The sequence below is a fragment of the Gigantopelta aegis genome, chromosome 8 (genome assembly GCF_016097555.1).
Source record: "Gigantopelta aegis isolate Gae_Host chromosome 8, Gae_host_genome, whole genome shotgun sequence".
NCBI lineage: Eukaryota > Metazoa > Mollusca > Gastropoda > Neomphalida > Peltospiridae > Gigantopelta > Gigantopelta aegis.
The window spans coordinates 26,309,901-26,334,449 of record NC_054706.1 but is presented as its reverse complement, the minus strand read 5'-3'; the positions used below and the strand labels follow the sequence as shown (position 1 = coordinate 26,334,449).

The following is a 24,549-nucleotide window of genomic DNA, read 5'->3' as shown; positions in this document are numbered from 1 at the left end:
ATATGAAATAAAATAAAATATATTACAGTCTGTAGCACAATCTGTATTAAGCAAGCTCCTGTGTTGAGTGACACCAATGTATTCTCACAAATAAGCTAATATGGTATACATTGACCTCTATTAAGTAGCAATTGTCTTAAAAGGCCATTTGGTGGCTGCTTATAACACAGTTTGACTATACTTCAGTCTGTCAATATGGTATTCCAAATTTATACACATAAATAAAAGTATAAAGTCTTTGTCCTTAAAAGTTATTTTAAAATATATGAAATAATAAAATACTGTCTAATTTATCCAACTAAAAATGAATTTAATATTATTTAGTCCATTGTAATTTACCTAAAGGGTTCACAAATTTGCCAAATGTTTATCGAAACTCTTCTAATGACTTGTAATATTCCAATTTGTTATTCATGGTTTTTTTCTTGTTTCTTGTGTGTTTGAAACAGAAAGACGAAGTCTGAGGATGCAAAGAAAGTTAAAGTTGAGTCTCGCACACACTGTACGATCCACCCAACACACGCACCCGCCTGGGAAGAGATGATCACCATGGAACTGGATGAAAAGAAAGCTCCAGATGAGAGTGAGTTGCCATGGAAACCATGGGCCTAATTCACTAAACTCTTGCAACTTTGTGATCTCGCAGTGCAATGCTAAACGACTTGTCTAGCAGAGCCTAAGAGACCTTTGTGAATAAGACCCCATACTAATTGCAGTTGTTAGCAGTATTGATGTTTGTGTGTATGTGTGTTCACCAGTTTGTTTGTTTTTAGTTAACAACACCACTAACTAGAGCACATTGATTAATTAATAATCGACTATTGGATGTCAAACATTTGATAATTATGACAGGTAGTCATCAGAGGTAACCCGCAGTTTTTTTCTATTAGCAGCAAGGGATCTTTTGTATGCACTTTCCCAACAGACTACGACACATAACACAGAGTTTGTGACCAGTTGAAAAAACAATCAGCTGAATGGATCCACCGAGGTGGTTTGATCCTGAGATGCAAGCACCTCTGGCGAGCACTCGACCAACTGAACTAAATCCCGCCCTGCATGAGAGAGAAAGAAGCATGGTTTATTGTACATGTGTTCTAGTGTATTCTATTATTCTCTGCATTATTACTATATTACTTTTGAGGAGCATGTTTATTCCAGGATTGGGGCAGGATCTAGTTCAGTTGGTAGAATGTTCATCTGAGATGCATGGGTCATAGGATCGAACCAGCTCAGTGGACCCATTCTCTGGTTGTTTTTCCCCCCATCCCAACTAGTGCCACATGACTGATATATCAAAGGCCTTGGTATGTGCTGTTCTGTTTGTTGGAAAGTGCATATAAAAGATCCCTTGCTGCTGATAGAAAAATGTAGCAATTTTCCTCTAAGATTTCGTGTTAAAAATTACCAAATGTTTGACATCCTATAGCTGATGATTAATGTATTAATGTGCTCTAGTTGTGTCGTTAAAAACCCCACAAATTAAACCCTTTAAACTTAACTTCCAGGATTGGAACGACAATTTTAAAACTTTGACGAAACTAATAACTATGTATTAAAATATTTCTTTTTCAGCCATGGTTCTGTCTGTTGGTGATGGGGCAACTAAAGAGTCTCTGGTCACATACCACGTTCCCATTGGTCATCTTCAGCCCTTCCATCAGTATCACTTGGAAATGGTAGCTGTAAGTATCTGTGACACATACTTTACCCATCTTCAGCCCTTCTATCAGTATCACTTTGGTTTTTCAAAAGCACGTCCACTATCTCATGGTCCTTTCCTTGATGGGGTGAAGTAGCTTGTATGTCTCATTAACCCAGAGAGCTATTCTAGCAGGAGATTCAGCTCCTGGTAGAATTACCTAAGCTGTATTGGTCTAATTGTAGAGGCTAGACTAATATGGGTTACTGTGGGTCACCCAAGCTGTATTGGTCTAAGTGTAGAGGCTAGACTAATATGGATCACTCCGGGTCACCCAAGCTGGATTGGTCAAAGGGTAGAGGCTAGACTAATATAGATCACTCTGGGTCATCCAAGCTGGATTGGTCATAGGGTAGAGGCTAGACTAATATGGGTTACTGCGGGTCACCCAAGCTGGAATGGTCAAAGGATAGAGGCTAGACTAATATGAGTTACTGTGGGTCACCCAAGCTAGATTGGTCAAAGGATAGAGGCTAGACTAATATGGGTTACTGCGGGTCACCCAAGCTAGATTGGTCAAAGGATAGAGGCTAGACTAATATGGGTTACTGTGGGTCACCCAAGCTAGATTGGTCAAAGGGTAGAGGTTAGACTAATATGGATCACTCCTAGTCACCCAAGCTGGATTGGTCAATGGGTAGAGGCTAGACTAATATGGGTTACTGCGGGTCACCCAAGCTGGATTGGTCAACGGGTAGAGGCTAGACTAATTTGAATCACTCTGGGTCATCCATGCTGGATTGGTCATAGGGTAGAGGCTAGACTAACATGGGTTACTGCGGGTCACCCAAGCTGGATTGGTCAAAGGGTAGAGGCTAGACTAATATGGATCACTCTGGGTCATCCATGCTGGATTGGTCATAGGGTAGAGGCTAGACTAACATGGGTTACTGTGGGTTACCCAAGCTGGATTGGTCATAGGGTAGAGGCTAGACTAACATGGGTTACTGCGGGTCACCCAAGCTGGATTGGTCAAAGGGTAGAGGCTAGACTAATATGAGTTACTGTGGGTCACCCAAGCTGGATTGGTCAAAGGGTAGAGGCTAGACTAACATGGGTTACTGTGGGTTACCCAAACTCATATGACTGTCTTGAGCCTTCAAAGATGAAGAAAAAGCACATACACCATATGAACCCACAATGCTAGCAAAATCTGCTACCAAATTTCCAGAATTTTTGTTCACATGCAAATAACCTATATGTATTCTTATAAAGTTGTTAAGTTATGGAATATAATTCGTTGTTTTACTACTACTGGTAAATAGTTCCATACAGCAGTATAATAAACAAATAAAAGATTTATTTCATACAATTCATATGCAATTAAGTGGATTTGACTTTCATTATTATTGTTCCAGTATGTATGTGTATGTGTTTTGTGTGAGTGTATACGTGTTAAGTGAGGAATCCATCTGTACGTAGTGCATAATGCGTGGTGCATGGTACGTAAACAACAGTTTATATAGAAATCAACTGAAGCCCTTCCATATGTACGCAATGCATGTTGCTTGTTGCGTAAAACATTACTTCCTGAACTCATCAGTGATATTTTCAATACACATCATGCACTAGGCATTACACATCACGTACACATGGATTCCTAGCTTTAGGATGTATGTGTTGACAGAAATACATACTGCATGTTTGTGCATATATTAATAATAACAATATGATGGTGATGTTGGTGATGATGATCATAATCCAGTTTCATAAAACCAACAATACCCATAATAATAATAAATATTAAAAAGCAATTGTTAAAATAAAATAAAATAATAATTATTTTTATATGTGTTTTACATAATATTTTTCTACTTTGACAGCCGTCTGACAACACAACCAGTGGAGTGAGAATGTATGCTTCAATCATGCGTAAAAAGAGTCGTTTACCAAAAGAGAAGTCTTCGCCCAACTATCTAGCATTGGAGGTAAGAAAGGTTTTATCATTATACCCTAACAACTAAATGGTGCAGACAGTATATATTGTTAGTTTTGTCCAACCCTTTTAATATGTCTGTTCATCCTTCCATCCATTCATCCATCCGACCATCTGTCAATCCATCCATCAATCCATCCGTCAATCCATCCATCCACCATTCATCCATCCATCTATCGATTCATACAATAAAATCAGTTTCTCCATCCATCCATCCATCCATCCATCCATCCATCCAACCACCAACCCACCCACCCACCCATTCATCCTTCAGATCCATTCATTCATCCCTCCAATCCATCCATCCATCCATTCTCCATCCATCCATTGTCACTGAAATGAAATAAAATGTTTTATGTCTTTTGTTTTTGTTTTGTAGGTTTACTTAAGACAGGTTCAAAGAGATCTACTTAACTCTCCAGGTCCACTTGTGGCAGTTGCACGGATTGTACCGGACTACTACAACTATAAGTAAACAAGCTTTAAAATCATCATTAAAATCATGGTCTTGGGGGTGTGACATATTTAACCAAATTATACGAGCCCGTAATGCATTCCTGTCTGCTTGAGGCAGTTGCCTGAACTGTACCAGATAACTGCAACTATAAGTTTCATTTCATTTCAACTTATTTTTGTGCTTATATCCAATTAAGGTTCAAGCACGCTGTCCTGGGCACATACCTCAGCTATCTGAGCTGTTTGTCCAGGACAGTGGGTTAGTTGATAGTTGTTTACTTGTTTGTGAGAGAGAAGAGGGTGTAGTGGCCTTACACCTACCCATTGAGCCCTTAAGAATTCGCCTATAGTCCGATGGATTAACCACTGCGCCACCGAGGTCGCATATAAGTAAATATAGCCATTGCTCCAAAGGGAGATAAATAATATATTCAAAATATTTCTTGCATTGCTTGACACAATTTGGCAATGTAAGAGACTGGTGTAGAATTTTTTGTTTTTAAGACCGAAAAAGAGAAAGAAAAAGAAACGAGGAAATATATATATATTATTCATCTGCTTCATTTGTAACATTTAAATTGCATTTGCTGTGACAATTTAACACCATTAACTCAACACTGCTGATAATATTAACATTTTCTACACAGAACTATCTGATTTAATACAATTCAGTCATTAAATTATAACTTAAAATACGTTTTGGTGACAGCACTATCCAGTACTATTATCTACATGACGAATTTCATTTTATTTTTTTATTTTTTTCAGAACAGACAATTTGTTATCTCATCCAAGGACAGCTGGAGTTGGAATCACAAGTGTGACATTTCCAAATCCTCGCCCATCCTCATTCAATGTCCCTGATCGCTCCATGCAGGGATATCCACAGGTGACAATATCTTTAATATAAATAAAGTAAATACAGGCCTTCTAGAATGTTTTTTTAATTCACTAGCCAGTGATTTTAAAAATTTACTAGCCATGATTAAAAATTCACCCTCCCTACTTTACTGTAAATGAGTACAATTTTACTAAATTTAATAATTATAATCAGATATGTCACCTAAAGAGGGAGATAAAGCTTAAAAACACTGAGATTGGGGTTGGGGTGAGGTCAGGATATTCATATTTACAAAATAGACTTAACTGCTACATTTGACAATGGGGTTTTTTCACTAGCCATCAGGCATGGCAGTAGTAGTTATTTATAAGCCCAACATTGAATATCACTAGCTATGGGAGTGGGGCTACCATAATCTAGAAGTCTCAAGAAAATCAAAGCAAGCTTCAAGGATTGATTTTCTTGAGATGAGTGCCAGAAATATTTTCTAGTTCAGTTAGTCTTATAATTTTAGTATAATTATTATAAAATTCACTGCATTTTATTTTTGTACTATGACGTCACTCCTTTCAGCTCAGCGTTACATATTATGTGATGTCACATACTACCTATGCTTAGAGAATGATGCAATAAACAGGTAGCAACCTCCGTCTACCTCTTAAATGACGAGACCAATTAACCAATGAAAATGGCACATTAACGTCTCCGGGACATGACATTTGTGCTAGACAGTTTTTTAGCACAGCTTTCTGGCACCTTTCTTCCAGTTGATTGAACTAGAATACATATTATGTAGTTCTACTAAAACGAGTTTAACATTTGAGATTAGTATCTCAGGTTTTTAATGATACCTCTTTAATTCTGTTGTTGGTGATAATGACAGTGGTGGTGGTGGTGGTGATGATGATGATGATGATGGTGGTGGTGGTGGTGGTGGTGGTGATGGTGGTGGTGGTGGTGGTGGTGGTGGTGGTGGTGATGATTATGATGTTAGTTCTGATGATGATATAGCATCAGTCTTTGTACTGAACTAAAATTCAAGCATAGACTGTAATGGATATGCAACGGAATTGCTTAACATTTATAACACAAACTTTGATTGGAACAAAAGAGATCTCATGACGAGAATGAAACATTTTGAATGGTTTTCTTTTGAAATGACAAGCATTGGAAACAGCCATGTATGCAAGGAATGTAACCTCAGTGTCTATGGCCTAAACACTATATAAAAAAGTAAAGACATGTAGGGCTGAATTAAATGTACGAAGCCTGTTTTTCTTAAACACAGGTGTTTAAGCATTTAAAATGTCTATAGTTACAATTCATGTAAGACATAAACAGACTTCATAAATTTGGTGCGTAATATTTGACTGACTGAAATGAATGATGTCATGCCCCTTCCCTAACTGTTCCAATACTGTTCAAGGTTTTTGTTTGAACTGTTCACAGATAACTCTGCCAGGCCATCCCGAGAATCTGCCGACATGGTACCACCCGTTCCTGTTCTCAGAGAACAAGGACAAGGCGACCATGTTCACGCCATCCGCAGCCCTTGTTATTGAGTACTACGTGGCCAACCAAGGTAATATTAATTTCAATCCATGAATTAACATATGTACTACGTGGCCAACCAAGTTAATATTAATTTCAATCCATGAATTAACATATGTACTACGTGGCCAACCAAGTTAATATTAATTTCAATCCATGAATTAACATATGTACTACGTGGCCAACCAAGGTAGTATTAATTTCAATCCATGAATTAACATGTACTACGTGGCCAACCAAGATAATATTAATTTCAATCCATGAATTAACATATGTACTACATGGCCAACCAAGATAATATTAATTTCAATCCATGAATTAACGTGTATTACGTGGCCAACCTAGGTAATGTTAATTTCAATCCATGAAATTCAATATGTACTATGTTGCCAAACGAGGTCTAGTTCTTGTGTTTATTTAATAATATTAATTTTAATATCTGAATTTTGATCCTGAGCAAACTGCATTTAATAATGAAGTACAGAGGTTTCTCTTCTTTTTTTTTTCTTCAGTTTTTACAGTTTTAAACTGCAATACTTACCTTAAGTTACAGAATTATTTGCATAAGATTCAGGGATTATTTAGTAGGAAGTGGTGGAGGGGAGAACTTTAATAACAGGTTATTCAACAGTTTTTTACTGCCCCATTTAAATTTACGTAACATTCTTGTCACCATTTACCTTTTTTTTCACTCATTTCATTTTTCAAACAAAATATATTTTCCATTACTTTTACAACTCACTATTGTTTATTTCTTTGTTGCTGCCTAGCAATGACTGACCAGTTTTGGAAGGTGCAAAGTCCAATTGGTTTCTCTTCCCTACTGCTGGACGAACGTATGTACTCACAGCTGACCAGTGAAAATGCAACGAGGGGACTTCGAATAGAAGGATTACCTATACAGGTATATTTCTATTTGTTCTATTATCTTTACTGAAGTACAGGCCTTATTTTTCAGTTAAATTCTACTAGAATCCATTTGGATGTTCACAGCAAGGGTGTAGCATGGTCTGGACCTGTGTAGATTGGGGGTGGGGGGTGGGTGTGCTGAATATGAACTTATCTGATCCTTTTTTCTTCATTATCCTTGGACAGCTATAAAAATAGCCTAATATACCATTGTACAAAAAATTTAACCTCAGCGTTCGTCCGAACCCATCAAAACCTACAAAGCCCTTGTTACAACTTTACATCACAAGAAGCCCGAGAATCAATTTTTTTCATGAATTTGTTTGTCATGTTCTAAGTAACTAATTAATTAATTCCGAATTTGATGCTAATTAATATCATACTGAACAGCAAACAAAAGAATTTAATTTTAATTCAGTTTTCTTTAATTTATTTAACATTATTCACGTTGAATCCCATTAATTGTTTTGTATCTATTAATTTAAAATGATCAATGTCTTGTGAATATATTTAGGCCCGTTTTGCAAGTCATTTTACCAAGTTAATTGCATCATGAACTAATATATATATATATTAAAATTTTCACATGTCTTATGTTGTTCAGTATATAATTATTACCTTGACATGTAAATTATATTTTTTAATAGATGTTGCATCAACTTACCTGAACATGGAATAGCAGACTAGATGCTTAGTTTTTATGATTGACGTTACATAAATCTAATTGAATTCCTGTGATTTGTATATGATAGGAATCAGATTTACATAAAAAAAAATTAGCTCTGTCCAGTATTGTATAATTAAATTGAAAGAATTACTTTGCTGTAATAAGGAATTTTATCATGCATGCATGTACACTGGTTTGGAAGAGCACCAAAACTGATGACAAGCACTGGTAAACTTGAACTGTGATTAACTGTTATGCGGAAAATGTGGTCAGCAGTTTTACAGTGGAAATGTCACTTTAAAAAAAAGAAAAAAAAGAAAAGAAATACAAGTGCAGTCTTAATAAATTGGTATGTTTCGGGCTGCAATCAAATCTTCTTTCAGTGTTCTCTTCTCACTTGTTTTTAGATCTTTGTTTTGAAAAAAATATTATACATGTATTAGCAATAAAAATGTTAACATTTAAAAAATTCCTGGTCCACCTACATCCCCCTTTCAAAACAATAACTGACCCCATTTCAGTGTAATGTTTCTGAAATACCTGCATACAAAAACAGAGATGATACAGAGTCATTTACATAGGGATAAAGACATTTTAGGACTGGACAAAATTACTGTTGTCTAAGAATATCGATATGCAGAGATTTTTGCCATACATATAAAAAGGGGTGGAAATTCTCCTTAGATCAGCTGTTTTCCTCTCATGGAACATTGCGTTTCCTCGCATTTTAATCGTCCTTTTCTCCACAGATTTTAACCTAGGATTTCAAGAATTTCCAGGACCCTTCTAGATTTCCTCTTTTTTTTACAGTTCACCAATTTCCATGCCTGATAAAACAATTTTCAAGGAATTCAATTTAAGAAATCAAAATCTATTTTACTTCAGTTGCAAACTTTAAAATATATGTGGAAGATTGTTTTTAAATTGTACTCAGGTAGACCTGTATGAAAATGAATTATTCCATTAATTTAGAAGTTTATGTGGTAATAATCTTGTCTATTTTTCAGGGAACCGAAATGGTGACAGTTGATGGTCGGACCCCAACAATTGGCATGGTTCTCAAACTAGTCACGACTGATGTAAGTATTTTCTGTTTGTCTTGTTCAGAGATGATGTTTAAAGAGACAGACCCTAGTTTTTAAACACTAAGGCATATTTTTCACTATTAGAACCGTTTATGATCACTGAAATCAAACATTACTTATATTTTATTGTTTATATTATCCATTTCCGTACAACCGAAATGTTTCTGGTCATCCTGGTGTTTATAATATCACCAAATACATTTTTCATATTTTTAAAAATGCTCTGCGTCTGACAAGTAATGGTTATTGAATCACGTTTTAGTAAAAAATGTAAGGGTATTTCAATGTCACAGACTCTATTATATCCAAATTTGTTACAGGTTTGTAAATTAACCAAACTTAGTGTCCATTGTTATGGGTTGAAACTAGGGTTAGGTGAAAAATATGTCTTAGTGTTTAAAACCTAGGGTTTGTCCCTTTAATGCTTCCCCCATCAGCCACAAACACTCAGCATTTAGTGCAGCCAAGAATTCTGGTTATACACTTGTTTATCAGTCTTACTGATCTTTTGTTGTATGATAATTATTTTTATTCATAATAATCATATCTTATTTGAGAAAAAAACAAAAAAAACCCATCCCACAAAATAACAGTAAATGATATTACATGTCCCAGTAAGATTGTTTTTTTCTGTAGTACTGCAGTATGTAATATTGTCTATTCAGACCATCATAGTAATATATAAATAAATAGATTATTTACAGTAGTATTTGCAGTGTGTAATATTGTCTATTCAGACCATCATAGTAATATATAAATAAATAGAATATTTACAGTAGTATTTGCAGTGTGTAATATTGTCTATTTAGACCATCATAGTAATATATAAATAAATAGATTATTTACAGTAGTATTGCAGAATATAATACCACATTCCTGTAAACAAATAGTTTACTGTAGTAATGCAGGATGTAATATTGCATATTCCAAAAAAAGCTTGGCAATATCACATTAAAAAAAAGAAGTATTCAGAACAGACAATTATTAGCATATATCATAATCAATTAATGGTTGATAGTAGTGTCTAAACATATCCAATATGGAAGACATTCTGACACAGTTTTCTAATGAACTGATCTACTTTTCTGTAATATTTGCAGCAACCAGACTCATTGGTGACTATGAAGAATTTCGATGATCTGCCCTTGATAGACCTAAACCCAGTGCAGACCGCTCCAACGAACAATTCATGCAAGTCAGTTGAGATACTCCGACTAGAATCACCGGAACCAGAATCTGTGATTGATTACACCCCTAGAGGGCGCTACGTTCTTCAGAGAGTACCCAAGAGACCACTGGATGTGAGTTTTTATCCTGCAACCACTGATTCCATTGGCCGATTATGATGACCAATTAAATCAAAGTTATAAACATTTATTAGCAGATTATGATTTTTGGCGTCACAAACATAGCTACATTACAGAATCATTCATTTGACTGCTAGGTCATTGTATAATGTATATAAAAGATCCCTTGCTGCTAATCGAAAAGAGTAGCCCATGAAGTGGCGACAGCGGGTTTCCTCTCTATATATCTGTGTGGTCTGACACCATATGTCTGACACCATATAATTGTAAATAAAATGTGTTGAGTGCATTGTTAAACAAAACATTTACTTCCTTCGTACTATGTAGTTGAAATAACAGAAATAATATACTTTTCCCCTTATTTTTTATGGACTGCTGGATAACAATAACAACTAGTTAATGTCATAGGACATCAGCTTTATCCTGTTCAGGCTCAACCCACTTTTACCTTTCACAGGATAAAGCCGATATCCTACGTCATTAACTAGTTATTCTCTATTTATTTTCTGTCAATAGTGGGATCTAGCTCAGTAGTAGAATGCTTGCCTGAGGTGATTGGATCTTGGGATCAAACCTCCTCAGTAACCCATTGCTTTTGTTCCATCCCAACCAGTGTCCACAACAAAGGTTGTGGGATGTGCTGGTCTTTCCATGGATCCCTTGCTGCTAATGGAAAAATATATCAGATTTACAGGGAACATTGCTAGTTTTGCAAATTTTAGAGATCGCTATACAATTCTGTAATATTAATCAACTGTCGCTAATCAAAATTTTAAAAACAAAATGCTCCCTGGTTTGCTTTAAAGAATTATCAAATGTTGACATCCAATAGCCAATGATTAATTAATTAATTAATTTACTCTAGTTGTGTCATTAAACAAAACAAACTTAAATTTATTCTATTTGATATTTCTGTTGATACACTTAACATGTCTACAAAGATTACCTGGGTTCCGTTTGTACCAGATTCCTACAACTTTACATCACATGAATTCACAAGAATCCAAGAGTGGGTTTTTTCACGGTTTTGTTAAGTGACTAGTTCATTCAGAATTTGATCAATATAATATAACTATTATCTAGACAAGAAAATTATATTTTTCAATACATGTACATCTAGATGTTGCCTTACATTCAGTTGTCAGACTAAAGGCTTTTTGGTAGGGTTTTCTTTCCAATTTTTTAATAATTGATTTCAATTTGTAAGAGTATTGTGAGAATTTGATTCCTGTCCAAACATGAAGCCTGAGCACCCACTATAGCTGACTTTTATCAGCAATGTAAGTTAATGTCTCTCCTTACTGCAAATTAACTTAACAGACTGAGTCAGTAGATTTAAATTTAGCTCTTTAGTGTACTTCTGTTTTCTCCTCTTCTTTAAGAAAAAAAATGTATACCTTTAGAAAAAAGGAATGTTTGTTGGATTTTTAAATGTTTGAGGTAATTAATTTCATAAATTGAGTTTGTAACTCAGTTTCACTAACTGAATTATTATTATTTATATTTATTATCCAAGTGGATATTAATATCACTGTATTTTCCTTTTTTTTAAATCAGCATTGCATGTTTAAATGTTTACTTAGTAATGTTGTTTTAAGAGTGTTTATTTCTTCTTCTTTTTTTGGATTAATCAGTGAAATTTATAGGATAATCACATAAATATTGTTATTTACAAATACAACACTTAACACTGAAATGTTTTTAAAAATTAATTCCAGAAACAAATCTATAAGTCCTTCCCACAGGGAATACCTTTTTTCATACTATGGAATTTACTACAAGTTATTTATTTCTGAGCCGATTGTTTTCTAAATTGCACACAAAATGGTATATTTTTGCTAATTCCAAAACACCTTTACTTTCTTCTTATGTCATACCAATCTGAAATTATTTACAAAAAACATTTTTGTAGGAGGATGGGACAGACTATAGTTCATTAATCATTGTGCATTTGTTGTTCAATCATATATCTGTCTGTTCATCCATGTGCATTTAATCCATGAATCGGCCTCGGTGGCGTTGTTGTTAGGCCATCGGTCTACAGGCTGGTAGGTACTGGGTTCGGATCCCAGTCGAGGCATGGGATTTTTAATCCAGATACCGACTCCAAACCCTGAGTGAGTGCTCCGCAAGGCTCAATGGGTAGGTGTAAACCACTTGCACTGACCAGTGATCCATAACTGGTTCAACAAAGGCCATGGTTTGTGCTATCCTGCCTGTGGGAGGTGCAAATAAAAGATCCCTTGCTGCTAATCGGAAAGAGTAGTCCATGTAGTGGCGACAGCGGGTTTCCTCTCAAAATCTGTGTGGTCCTTAACCATATGTCTGACGCCATATAACCGTAAATAAAATGTGTTGAGTGTGTCGTTAAATAAAACATTTCTTTCTTTCTTAATCCATGAATCCATCAAACCCACCACCCGACATAAGTCATTCATCTATTCATTCATCTATATATTTATCCATTCTATTGGAATAGTTATAGATTATGTGCAGATTAACTCCAATATGATTTTGAGCAAACTTACAAGCTAAAGCCCAAACTTTATTATGTTCTTAAAATACATTTTAGGGGTTAGATGTAGCCCAGTGGTAAAACATTGCCTGTTGTGTGGTTTGGTCTGGGATCAATCCCTGTCGGTGGGCCCATTGGGCTATTTCTTGTTCCAGCCAATGCACCACAATGGGTATATCAAAGGCTGTGGTATGTGCTATCCTGTCTGTGGGATGCTGCATATAAAAAAACTCTTGCTACTAGTAGAAAAATGTAGTGGGTTTCCTCTCTAAGTCTATGTCAGAATTACCTAATGTTTGACATCCAGTAGCCAATGATTAATAAATCAATGTTCTCTAGTGATGTCATTAAACAAAACAAACTTTTAAGTTTTACAATAAATTATATTTCTTTATTACAAATGTTTACAATTCTTAGGTGAACAGCTGCTGTAATTTTTTTATCTTACAAAATGTACTATCAATATGAGAGTTACTATAAATAATTATTTTCCTAAAAAATGTCTTCATTTCTGTTAGATGTGCATGTTAATTTTCCTCGAGAAATTTGTCACTTTTATGTGATATAAATTGTTGTGTTCTCTGTCGAAACCCTTTAATTGCATTTAATATTAAATTAATGTTTTTTTTTTTTCATATTCCTTTTATTTTAACTTGATTTCCATGCTTCTATCCAATTACGGTTCAAACATTCTGCCATGATACACACCTCAGCTATCTGAGCTGTCTGTCCAAGACATTGGTTTAAAGGATATTCATAAAGTAGTTTGGGTGGGAGCTTGTTCTACTACTAGGGTGTGAGCCCAGTACCTACCAGTCTTGAGTCTGATGGCTTAGCCACTACTCCACTGAGGCTGGTTATTATTAAATAAATAATAAAAGAAACTGGTTAGCAAACAGGCTGTAAGGTATATATACAATTTCCTGGTTAATATTAATTTTGTGGACTTGTTGTAACTAGTTACTACAATGTATTAATATGCAGTAGGATTGTGGCCTGTCTTTCTATAGGCTATGTATGTATCATGTATAAAATACACATTGTTTATACCACTAACCCAGAACACACACCACAACATAAAATCTTTTCTCAAAACACAGGTACAAAAATATCTATTCAGCTATTCTCAATACATTCACAAGCCTTGTGTCCACAGGTACGTGACAGATTTATAAACCAATCGCAAGTCTAGTCACCCCTAACTTGTTGCACTATCAATGGGTATCGTTAGTTACTACCGGCAACAAGGTAAACAAATTAGAGGTGTTATGGCAGGGTTTCATCGAAATAGGTGCCAGGGGATATAGATCAATCTCACCACCCCCCTTTAAAAAAAAAAAATCAATGGTTGACTTACCTGCTTGCGTAATTACATTGTGTGATATTGGATGACGTTTTCCTGAAGATATTGTTGTGTGGTTTGGCTGTTTGGAACTGCACAAAAGGGGGAAATAAAAGTTTATGTGTAATTGGTTAAGAAAGAAAAAGAGACCTGTGAAAACAGTAGATTGACGTGTTAACAGAATCAACATGGCTACCATGTACTATCGACCGTATACTGCTGAGGTAAGTGTCAAATTGAAGGTGGAGTTATGAACGTGTTAATAGTTTTTGTTTATTTATATGTATATATACACACATGTGTACTAGTAATTATATAATACTACTTTATTATATTCAGCAGTACTAGAAGCAAGTTATGACCAAACAGTATGAACAGTAAACTAATTGCAATAAATGTTAATCCGTGATTGGTATATATCAAAGGCTGTGAAATATATTATGCTATTCTGTCTAGGAATGTGCATATTAAAAAACTTGAATAGTATTAATTAGTAATAATTGGCACATGATTGTATGTGTTGTCCTGTGTGGGATTGTGAATAATGGGTCAAAGATCATTCACTTGTTGTTAATTGGCAACAAGAAACATTTACATGTACGTGATGGTACATACTGAAGTATGGGACAGTGCACATAAAAGGTCACCTGTTGTTAACTGGTAACAACCAGCCTTTGTGGCTTAGTGACTTGTAGGTACTGGGTTCACATCCCAATACTGGCACCCACCTAGAGTGAGTTTTAATGGCTTTTGGGTAGAAGTACAAGTAAGGTCACTACACCTGTCCTGAACAGAACATCTAAATAGCTGGGGGGTGGGGGGATTTAGCTCAGTCGGTTGAGTACTCGCTTGAGGTCACAGGATCAAACCACCTTGGGGGATCCATTCAATTGATTGGGTTTTTTCTTGTTCTGACCAGTGCACCACAAATGGTAAAAGGCTGTGGTATGTGCTTTCCTGTCTGTGGGAAAGTGCATATAAAATATTTCTTGCTGCATTAGGAAAAATGGAACTGGTTTCCTCTGATGACTACGTGTCAGAATTACCAAAGGTTTGACATCCAATAGCTGATGATTAATTAATCAAAAACAAACTTTAGATAGCTGAGACGTGTATTAAAGACAGCGTGCTTGAACCTTAACTGGATATAAGCATAACAATCAAGTTGAGATAAAGGAAGGAAGGAAATGTTTTATTTAATGACACACTCAACACATGTTATTTGCGGTTATATGGCATCAGACATGGTTAAGGATCACACAGATATTGGGAGAGGAAACCTGCTGCCACCACTTCATGGGCTACTCTTTTCGATTAGCAGCAAGGGATCTTTTATATGCACCACCCCACAGACAGGATAGTACATACCACAGCCTTTGTCACACCAGTTGTGGAGCACTGGCTGGAACGAGAAATAACCCAATGGGTCCACCGACAGGGATCGATCCTAGACCGACCATTTATCAAGCGAACACTTTACCACTGGGCTTCGTCCCGCCCCCTTGAGATAACGATTACTGGCAGCGGTTGACCAACATTCGCATAGCACATTCGCTGTCTTACAAGGATATTAATCTCTGTGTAGATAGTAGTAAGCTGGATGTTCAAGATCACATGCTTGAACCTTATTTGAATATAAAGCATAACAACCAGTTACTTTGTCTTTTGTTTATATTAATTAATTTATTGTAACATTATTTATGAATAAATATATATTTATAGTTAAAATTATTCATTTTAATGTTACCAGTTTTGTAGGACAGCTGTGGTGTGGGTTGATAATTTTATTATTGTTTTTTCTTTTCTTTTTTATAATTTGTATTAAAAAACAAAAAGGAAATAAAAAAGAAAGAAAGAAATGTGTAATAATTATAAATAAAAACGAAAATGGAGTTGATTTAAGTTTTGCAAGTCAGACATGTTTAGTGAGCTCTGTGGTCTAATGGATAAGCTGCTGGACAATCAAGCTGATGACAGTGGTTCAAATCCCGTCAAAGCTGGCTCACACTTTCATTAACTTTCTCATCTAGGACCCTCTGCCTATCATTCTCATATTCTTAATATAAAAAAACTTTCTAATTTCTTCCACGATTTCAATGTGTTTCGACCCTGTCTGTGAGTTTCCTCTGACTGTCTTCTGAGCTGTCCACACCATCGCCTACCTGTCTCAACTTCCTCTACGGGTACAGTCTGTGTACTTCCCTGCACTCACCTGGCATCCTCGTCCTCTGCCACTAATAAAGCTGGTCTAACCCACGGCACTAACTAATGACCGTCGGTAGTAGGGAGCATAGTAGGTGGTCACAAGTGCCTCTTAACAATGCCAGATGTAACTACTGAACACTCTCTGAAGTGGTCAGACTAAGCCCACAGCTAAAAGCTGATGGGACATGGCACGTGTGTGGCACAGATAGTCACAAGAGACAAGCACCTGCTGTGGTTGGAGAGACAAGGACTGGGTTGTGGATGTGGACAGTGAAAGAAGTTGAAGGATAGGAGGAGCTGGCAGATTGGAAAGAAATGAGATGGAAGAGTCCAAGGAGAGAAAGGGAAGGGAGGCAGTGGGATAATTAAAAAAAAAAGAAAAAAGAAAAAAAAAGTCAGTCATGTTTCATCAAAGGATGTTTTAAAACAAAATCCAGTGTGTATGCAAATGAGCAATAATTGCAATGTAGTAATAACTTGTAGCTATGACATGAAATAAGAAACATAACATGTCAGATGTCTAATCACTGTGATTGCATCACAATTTGTTATACCAGCAAAAATCACTACAGGTTAAGCAATATTTATTACTGATACTCAAAATAAGCAATTTGGCGATTAGACAACATGCAATAGCCCATGTTAAAATCTCACGCTAAAATTAGCTCCACTTAGGATGTGAATAATAATATTTAAAATACTTTAAATTAAAGCATTAAATAGCAATGCTCGTTATCGTAAAATTTTAAATGGTTCATCTTTTTTTTTCATGGTAAGATCTGTATCACAGATACCATGTTTTTTGTTATTTTTTGTTTTGTTTTTTAAATAATTATTTATTTTTACCAGCAGTCTAACCATGATGAGGTTCACAGTTACTGTGCTAAGGCACCAAATACTAGTAACCATCATTTAAAATGTGCCGACGTGCCATTAAACCTGACATTCCTTTCCTTTCTTTAGTTCTGCTATACCTGTAAGTTGAATCATGTTTCATGCTCCTAGCAGTCAAATGTTACAAAGAACACCTGAATATTTTATGAACCTGTGATGTGATGGGGAGATTTCTCAGTTGATTAATTTATTGATTTACTGCCTCCTGAGATTTTGCTTCTTAAGTGTCATGAGAGACCATTCATCTCAAGTAGTTTCCGGGAACAGGTTCCTGGAAATGGTGTTATTTCTCTGAACCTACTTGATTGTTGTCAAGAATATTGGAAATCACTTGATGACCGTATGAATTATCGAGAGTTACGTTTATTACAGCTTTGCTCACGGAAAGAGTTCTCTGGTATTATTTGGTCATGAATAATAAACGAAACATCAGTGATTGATGTGGTTGCGTTAAAATCTAATTTTTGCTAATCTAATTTGAAAATTGTATTATTATTATTAATATTATTATTATAATTATTATTATTATTATTATTATTATTATAATTATAATTATTATTATTATTATTATTATTATTATTATAATATATTTTTTACAAAATTGACATCTAATACATGTACTGGTAGTTAAAAGTTCTATTTGTGGGGGTTTTGTAACTTTTTAATCATCAAATTTTTATTTTGAATCAATAGTATTATATAGTACAGTATATGGTCTTGTAATAGCCAAAATAACAAATAGAGTGAAAGCTCTCAAAACTGGACCCTCTGTAAACCAGAATTCCCTCAAAACAGGAACATTTTTGCGGCCCCTTTTTAAATATCTGTACAGAAGGAAACCTCTCTAAACTGGATACCTCTTAAAACCGGACTTATTCCTTGGTCCCTAGGGTGTCTGGTATAGAGGAGTTTCACTTTAGTTGATGATTTGGGTCAAAGTTCATTATAAAGTGTAAAAAAATACTACTAAAATAAGTAAATTTGCTATACATGGAAATGATCTGTCGTAAAATATATATCTTTTTGTAATTAAATGCATGTTTACTTTATTTCATTATTTTTTCATGATTATATTTAATTAAGATTTAAGCATGCCTTTCTTGATATACTCTTAGCTACATGTATTTTGAAGTTCCCTATTCATTTTTCTACTAGCTATTTGGAAGTAATTTTTTGTTTTTACATGTTAATCTTTTACATTCCTTTGCTATCAGTATTTCATATTTCATTGTTTAAATTTTAAAATTCAAGTGTTCTGGGGGGGTTTTCAAGACTACCAAGAAATTTTAGCAACAGCTGTAACATAAAATCAACTTTTTATTAATCATTAAAAATATAATAAATTTATTCATCTTTCGTCCTCAGCCCATACGAGATGGTGAGTTACCTCCCTTTGATGCCATGGAATCCATTCTTCCTGAGTATCAGTACATCTTTATGGACACAGATCGAACAGACAAACCAAAAACAACCCAGATTGAAATTTCAGGAAGTCGGGCACCTGTGGTTCATAGCACGTAAGTGAACTCCACATGTTTAGTCCAGTGGGTACGGCATCCACCTGAGGTATGATATGTGTTACAGGATTGCAGGGCTGACCCAATTGCTCAGTTTTATTCAATTAAAGGGACATACCCTAGTTTTTAAACACTAAGGCATATTTTTTACTATTATAGCTGTTTTTGATAACTAAAATCATACTTTACTTAGATTTTATGGTTTAGATTACCCATTTCCATACATTCAAACTATTTTTGGTCATCCTGGTGTTTTTAATATCACAAAATACATTTCTCATATTTTTTTAAATGCACGTGCGTCTGAGAAGTAACAGTTATGGAGTCGAGATTTAGTCTATGTTTAGAGGGTATTTCACCATTTCAAAGTCACAGACTCATGTTTCACTCAATTGTAACTTTATCCAAATGTGTTACAGGTTTGTAGATTAACTAAACTTAGTGTTAATTTTCAAGCATTGAAACTAGGGTATATGTCCCTTTAAGTTAATGCAATTTTACCTTTAGGCCAATTTTTTTTTTTTACTTGTTTCCTATTACATGCTGGAAAAATATAGGGTAGGTAGGTACGAAAAACATTTTATTTTGGAAAATAATTTTATTTATGGATATTAAAAAAGGTGTTGACTACCGGTATCCAAAATAACCTCTGCATGTATAGAAATGCATTATGCAAACCAATAATACCATTTAACACAGTGTTTTCCCTAGAAATGAAGTAAGGCATGGTAAAGTGACATTTTGGGGGCATATTTTATGTCCAGTTTTAAATATAAGGGCTTTTTTTTCCATTATACAATTTTCAAAAGGACAAAAACCGTATGGCCATTTTATTTTCTATATCTATTTCATAACTTAATTAAAAAAGGAAATATGTAGTACTATCCACATAGGTGTGTTTAAAGGCTTCTTTTTACATGGTCAACTTATACATTTATAATAGGCAAGGCATTTTGATTTTGAGGGCAACATGGTGCTAACCTATCTATGGGAGAGTGCATACAAAAGACCCCTTGCTGTTTAATAATAGGCAGAAGGTTTACTCTCATACTAACACTGAACTTCTTTACTGGTTCAGGACAGACTTGGTTGAACCTTAATTGGATAGAAACCAGTAAATAAGTTATAACAATTTATTTTAATGAAAACTGAAAAGAAGGGTTCTATATTTATCTGTCCAACAATAACATTTAAAAAAAAATGTTATGAATATTATCTTTCCTAGTGTATCTAAGAAATGGTATAATTTGCAATGTTAGTTTTATTCTGTATGCATCCAGTATTAAAGTACACACTTGGTTTGAAGCAATCAGTTGGTCCAATGAATAGAAATGCATTACAAATGCTTAGGATGCCCAAACAAATGTTGAAAAGTAAAGTTTCTTTTATTTAACGACGCCACTAGAGCACATTGATGTTTATCTTTAATATCATCAGCTATTGGACGTCAAACACATGGTCATTCTGACACTGTTTTTAGAGGAAACCCGCAAAGTTCCCAGTGACCACTTACAAAAAATAACGAAACGCATCGAGATCTTACTGACATATTTAATCATTTGATTTGGCAGTAAACTCCATCAGTATCGGTAAACATTCCCTCCCCTAGTTTATCAGAAGGTCACTAAATTTCCACAAGGCCAGTTTGTCACTGGAGTAAATCATTAAATATAGTTATTATTATTATTATTATTATTATTATTAATGAGAACACCTCGCTACGCTAGATGTAGAGTAAATCGGAAAAGATCGCATATATTCGTGAAAACAATTTTCCGACTCTTCACCCGATATCTCACGAAAGTTACCGAACTTCAATTTGAAGGGAAGTAACTCCATCAATCAATTGATAGAAGAAAACATTTCGTGGCTAATGGGTCGCCAATAAAACTAAATTTGCGACAGTAAAACCATCGATATACGTCCGCAAATCAGAAAACACAGTAGGGTTATCCCCTAAATGACACCAAATTAGTGGTTGTGATAGTTGTGGAATGTTTTCGTGGAAATCGTTGTTATATTAAAAAAAACATTTCTAGATATACAAAAAAAGTTTTAGGGTCGGCAGGTTTAAATTAGGGTCGGTCGGGTAACTGGAAACAAACAATATTTCATGATACGCCTTAGCTTAAAACTAGGGTCTGTCCCTTTAAGGATTGTCTGTTATATCTTTTACTCTCATCGGGGTATGGACAAAAAAAAAATCATCCACAAACTGTGTGAATCGGTGAAGCCATTCTCACGTAAGTTTACGGATAATTTTTATTGTTCATACCCAGATGAATGTAAAAGAAATAACAGACAATACTTATAATTAAATTTGAAACATACTTACTAATAATAACTTTAAAAGTTCATAACGACATTTTAATAATTTTAAAAGAGATGCTTGATATATTTCTTCTTATTATTATTGGAACGCTCAGACAGGGTAGTGCATTGAGCTTCGGTTAGGCACCTCGCCACAAGTTTGTTTTCTTTAACGACACCACAAGAACACATTGATTTATTAATCATCGGCTATTGGATGTCAAACATTCAAATGGTTATTTTGACATACAGTTTTAGAGAGGAAACCCACAACATTTTTTCCATTAGTTGCAAGGGATCTTTTATATGCACCATCCCACAGACAGGATAGTAAATACCACAACCATTGATATACCAGTCGTGGTGCACTGGCTGGAATGAGAAATAGGCCAAGGAGCTCACAGATGGGGATCGATCCCAAACCGACCGCGCATCAAGCGAACGCTTTACCACTGGGCTATGTCTCGCCCCTCCCCTACAAGTAGTTGGCCGAATTCATCAATTTTTGGCAGTGATCCATATTAGTCTATTTTACTCTTTGACCAATCCATCTTGGGTGACCCTACCAGGAGCTGAAGCTCCCACTGGTAATAACAGTACTTAACTAAAATTACCTTCCTGCACTCTGAAAAGACAACAGTCACATTATTGAGATCTAAACACCTAGTGTATTTAGATGACAGTACATTGAGTCCATCTGGTAATAAGGTATTTCATTGGTTTAGGATCGATCGCCGACAGTGGACCCATTGGCCTATTTTTCATTTCAGCCAGTGCACCACTACTGGTACATTAAAAGCCATGGTATGTGCTATCTTGTCTGACTGAAAAGTTCCCTTGCTACTGATTAACAAATTTCGTTAATTTTGTTGCTAAAATATGACATTATTTCGGTATGCGACATCATTTTCCCTGGTCATAGTTCTGAGCCTACCACTAAATAAAATACTACACTTGTTTTCCCTAGATACCATTTTTACAAAACTCATGAACTTCTCATGGTATCTTACTGAACAAAAGTGAGGTCAGATACTAATATGGGAAGTTCACTTGTTTTGTAAAAATTGTATCTAGCATAATTATAGTACATAATTACAAATTATTATATGGTATATAATTACAAATTATTATATGGTATATAATTATAAATTAGGGTTTCCGGGAGTCCAAAATATTGGACTTGATTATTCAAGGGTTAAACTCTCGATGATAATAAGACTAAGGCAAAAAGTAAAATAGCATTATACATCTTCATGGATGCCAAATCATGCCTTTGTATTGTGTTCCACACATTCTCATAGCCCTATAATGTAACTGGCTACAAGCATTTGGAGAAATGACATAAAATAATTTTAATTAAATGAGAGTTCTCTTCCTTGTACAGGTACTCGAGTCCTGTGAATGGACTTGAGTCTTGCTGGACTCGGTCCGTGCCCGAGTACTCATGGATACCCTAATATAGATGGTGATTAAGTTAAAAATTAATCTTTATGGATTTTTTTTTTTTTTTTTTAAAGTCTAAAACTTTTTTTGGCAGCAAGAACCAGACGACTACGTACCGCGTCCCAGACGACCTGGACGCCACATCGTACGTGATGATCGACCGGCAGTCAAAGGACCTCGACAACTACCGGTCGGCCGTGCACCGCATGGGGCAGGACATCCTGGTTCTGCGGCAGACGGTGCGCAACCTCGAGACGAAGAACAGCCACATGCGCACCGACATGCACCAGTACAACAACACCACCCGGCTCATCATAGACTCGACCGAGGTCGATGGGCTCGACAAACAAGAGCTAGCTTCCAGATACGGTATTAAAACTGTCACATTCTTATAGGATGTAGTAAACGAGATTCCGTTTTGTCTCTTGTTTATGTCCCGAGTGAAATAATTCTCAATTGTCACGAGGTTTAGGGAGTGACAATGAAAATTATTTCATGAGGAACATAAACATGATTCGAAATGGTAGCGAGTTTAATATCCTATTTATTATCCATAATGGATCTTAATTTATATTGCTTAACTCGTTTGGTTGGCGTTCCTATAACTTGTAAGGTTGTAGTGCGCCAATCGATGACGTCATCGTGTGACATCAAAGTGTACGTCTCACTTGGCATTCTAGTGGGATGTATCACTTTGATATGTACCAAGATATTTTTAATCGTATGGGTAATAAACAGAGATTATTATATGAGCTAGCTTGTGTGTCATACTGATTTTATGAAACAAGTATCAGGATTTTTGTATTCCCCGGGAACAACAAGTTTAACACGTCTACACAGTAATAGAGATTATTATACAAGCTTGTGTGTCATACTGATTTTTCGAAGAGAGAGGGTAAAATACATCAATCCTCACACGAGTTTCATAAAATCAGTACGACAGACAGGCAAGAGTAATAATTCCATTATTATCCATATGATTATTGTTATATATTTTTTATGACTAACAAAGGGCATCTCAAAATGTTGCAACCAGAACTAGGAGACGACGAAATGACGGCATATTTCACATACAAAGTCTGATAGGACTCACACTAAAATTACATCATTACACTTGTTATTACACGTGTGCTTCGTATGATTTTTATTAACTCTGTTATGATGAACCATGTGGATAATAAATAATTATATTGGTTGTATAATGAAGAAAACTTCAATTCGAATTCACTAGATGCATATAGCGTGAAATTTAATTGGCTAATCAAATCTATTTATGACAGTAAAACCAGCAGTTAACATGTCCAAAATTTTGGGGATTCCCCAAGAGGCTATTTGCTTATTCATACACTACTTCTCAATGTTTAGTTGATCATATATCCTTTTAAAATTTCACCATTGAATTTTTTCTGAAGCAAAATGCATGTTCCTTTAAATTTTATGACATAAATGCTGTTTATAAATGTGTGTGTAATGTTGTGTGTGACACTGACAGGAATGCATAAGTATGTAATGACAACTATACGTCGAATTATGAATCTTCGCTATCTAGCATCAGTTGTAGTACCGGTAATGAGTATTCGGAATAAATAAAATTGGTAATAATGGTTGGTATTGTCATTAATAACACAATAAAATACCAAAACAAAATTAGGAGCAACAGTTGTATTACATGTAAAAACATATATTTTAATTTGTTTGCGCTATAATTATTTTATAAGGCGGATGACTTGAAACACAATTGTAGTGATCAGGTTTTTATTAGCCATTCCATAAAAAATTAATATTTAAACAAATTAAAAAACCCAAACATTTATTGAATTAGAGTGAGGATAACTATGTTGTATTTGACCATTTGTGGACGTTAATGCT

General features: G+C 35.1%; 1 protein-coding gene across 1 annotated transcript in view; it reads left to right on the top strand.

The window, feature by feature from the left end:
* The window catches only part of LOC121379583 (coiled-coil domain-containing protein 33-like), a gene marked incomplete at its 5' end in the record, with an annotated part of 42,015 nt that overhangs the window by 4,769 nt on the left and 12,697 nt on the right, over window positions 1–24,549 (top strand). Inside the window, 11 exons of the mRNA XM_041508231.1 lie at window positions 450–583; window positions 1,576–1,685; window positions 3,526–3,630; window positions 4,018–4,109; window positions 4,863–4,983; window positions 6,385–6,517; window positions 7,257–7,390; window positions 9,070–9,141; window positions 10,248–10,448; window positions 18,776–18,927; window positions 22,775–23,049. Coding sequence (XP_041364165.1) covers window positions 450–583; window positions 1,576–1,685; window positions 3,526–3,630; window positions 4,018–4,109; window positions 4,863–4,983; window positions 6,385–6,517; window positions 7,257–7,390; window positions 9,070–9,141; window positions 10,248–10,448; window positions 18,776–18,927; window positions 22,775–23,049 — 1,529 coding nt within the window. The remainder of the gene's footprint in view (window positions 1–449; window positions 584–1,575; window positions 1,686–3,525; window positions 3,631–4,017; window positions 4,110–4,862; window positions 4,984–6,384; window positions 6,518–7,256; window positions 7,391–9,069; window positions 9,142–10,247; window positions 10,449–18,775; window positions 18,928–22,774; window positions 23,050–24,549) is intronic.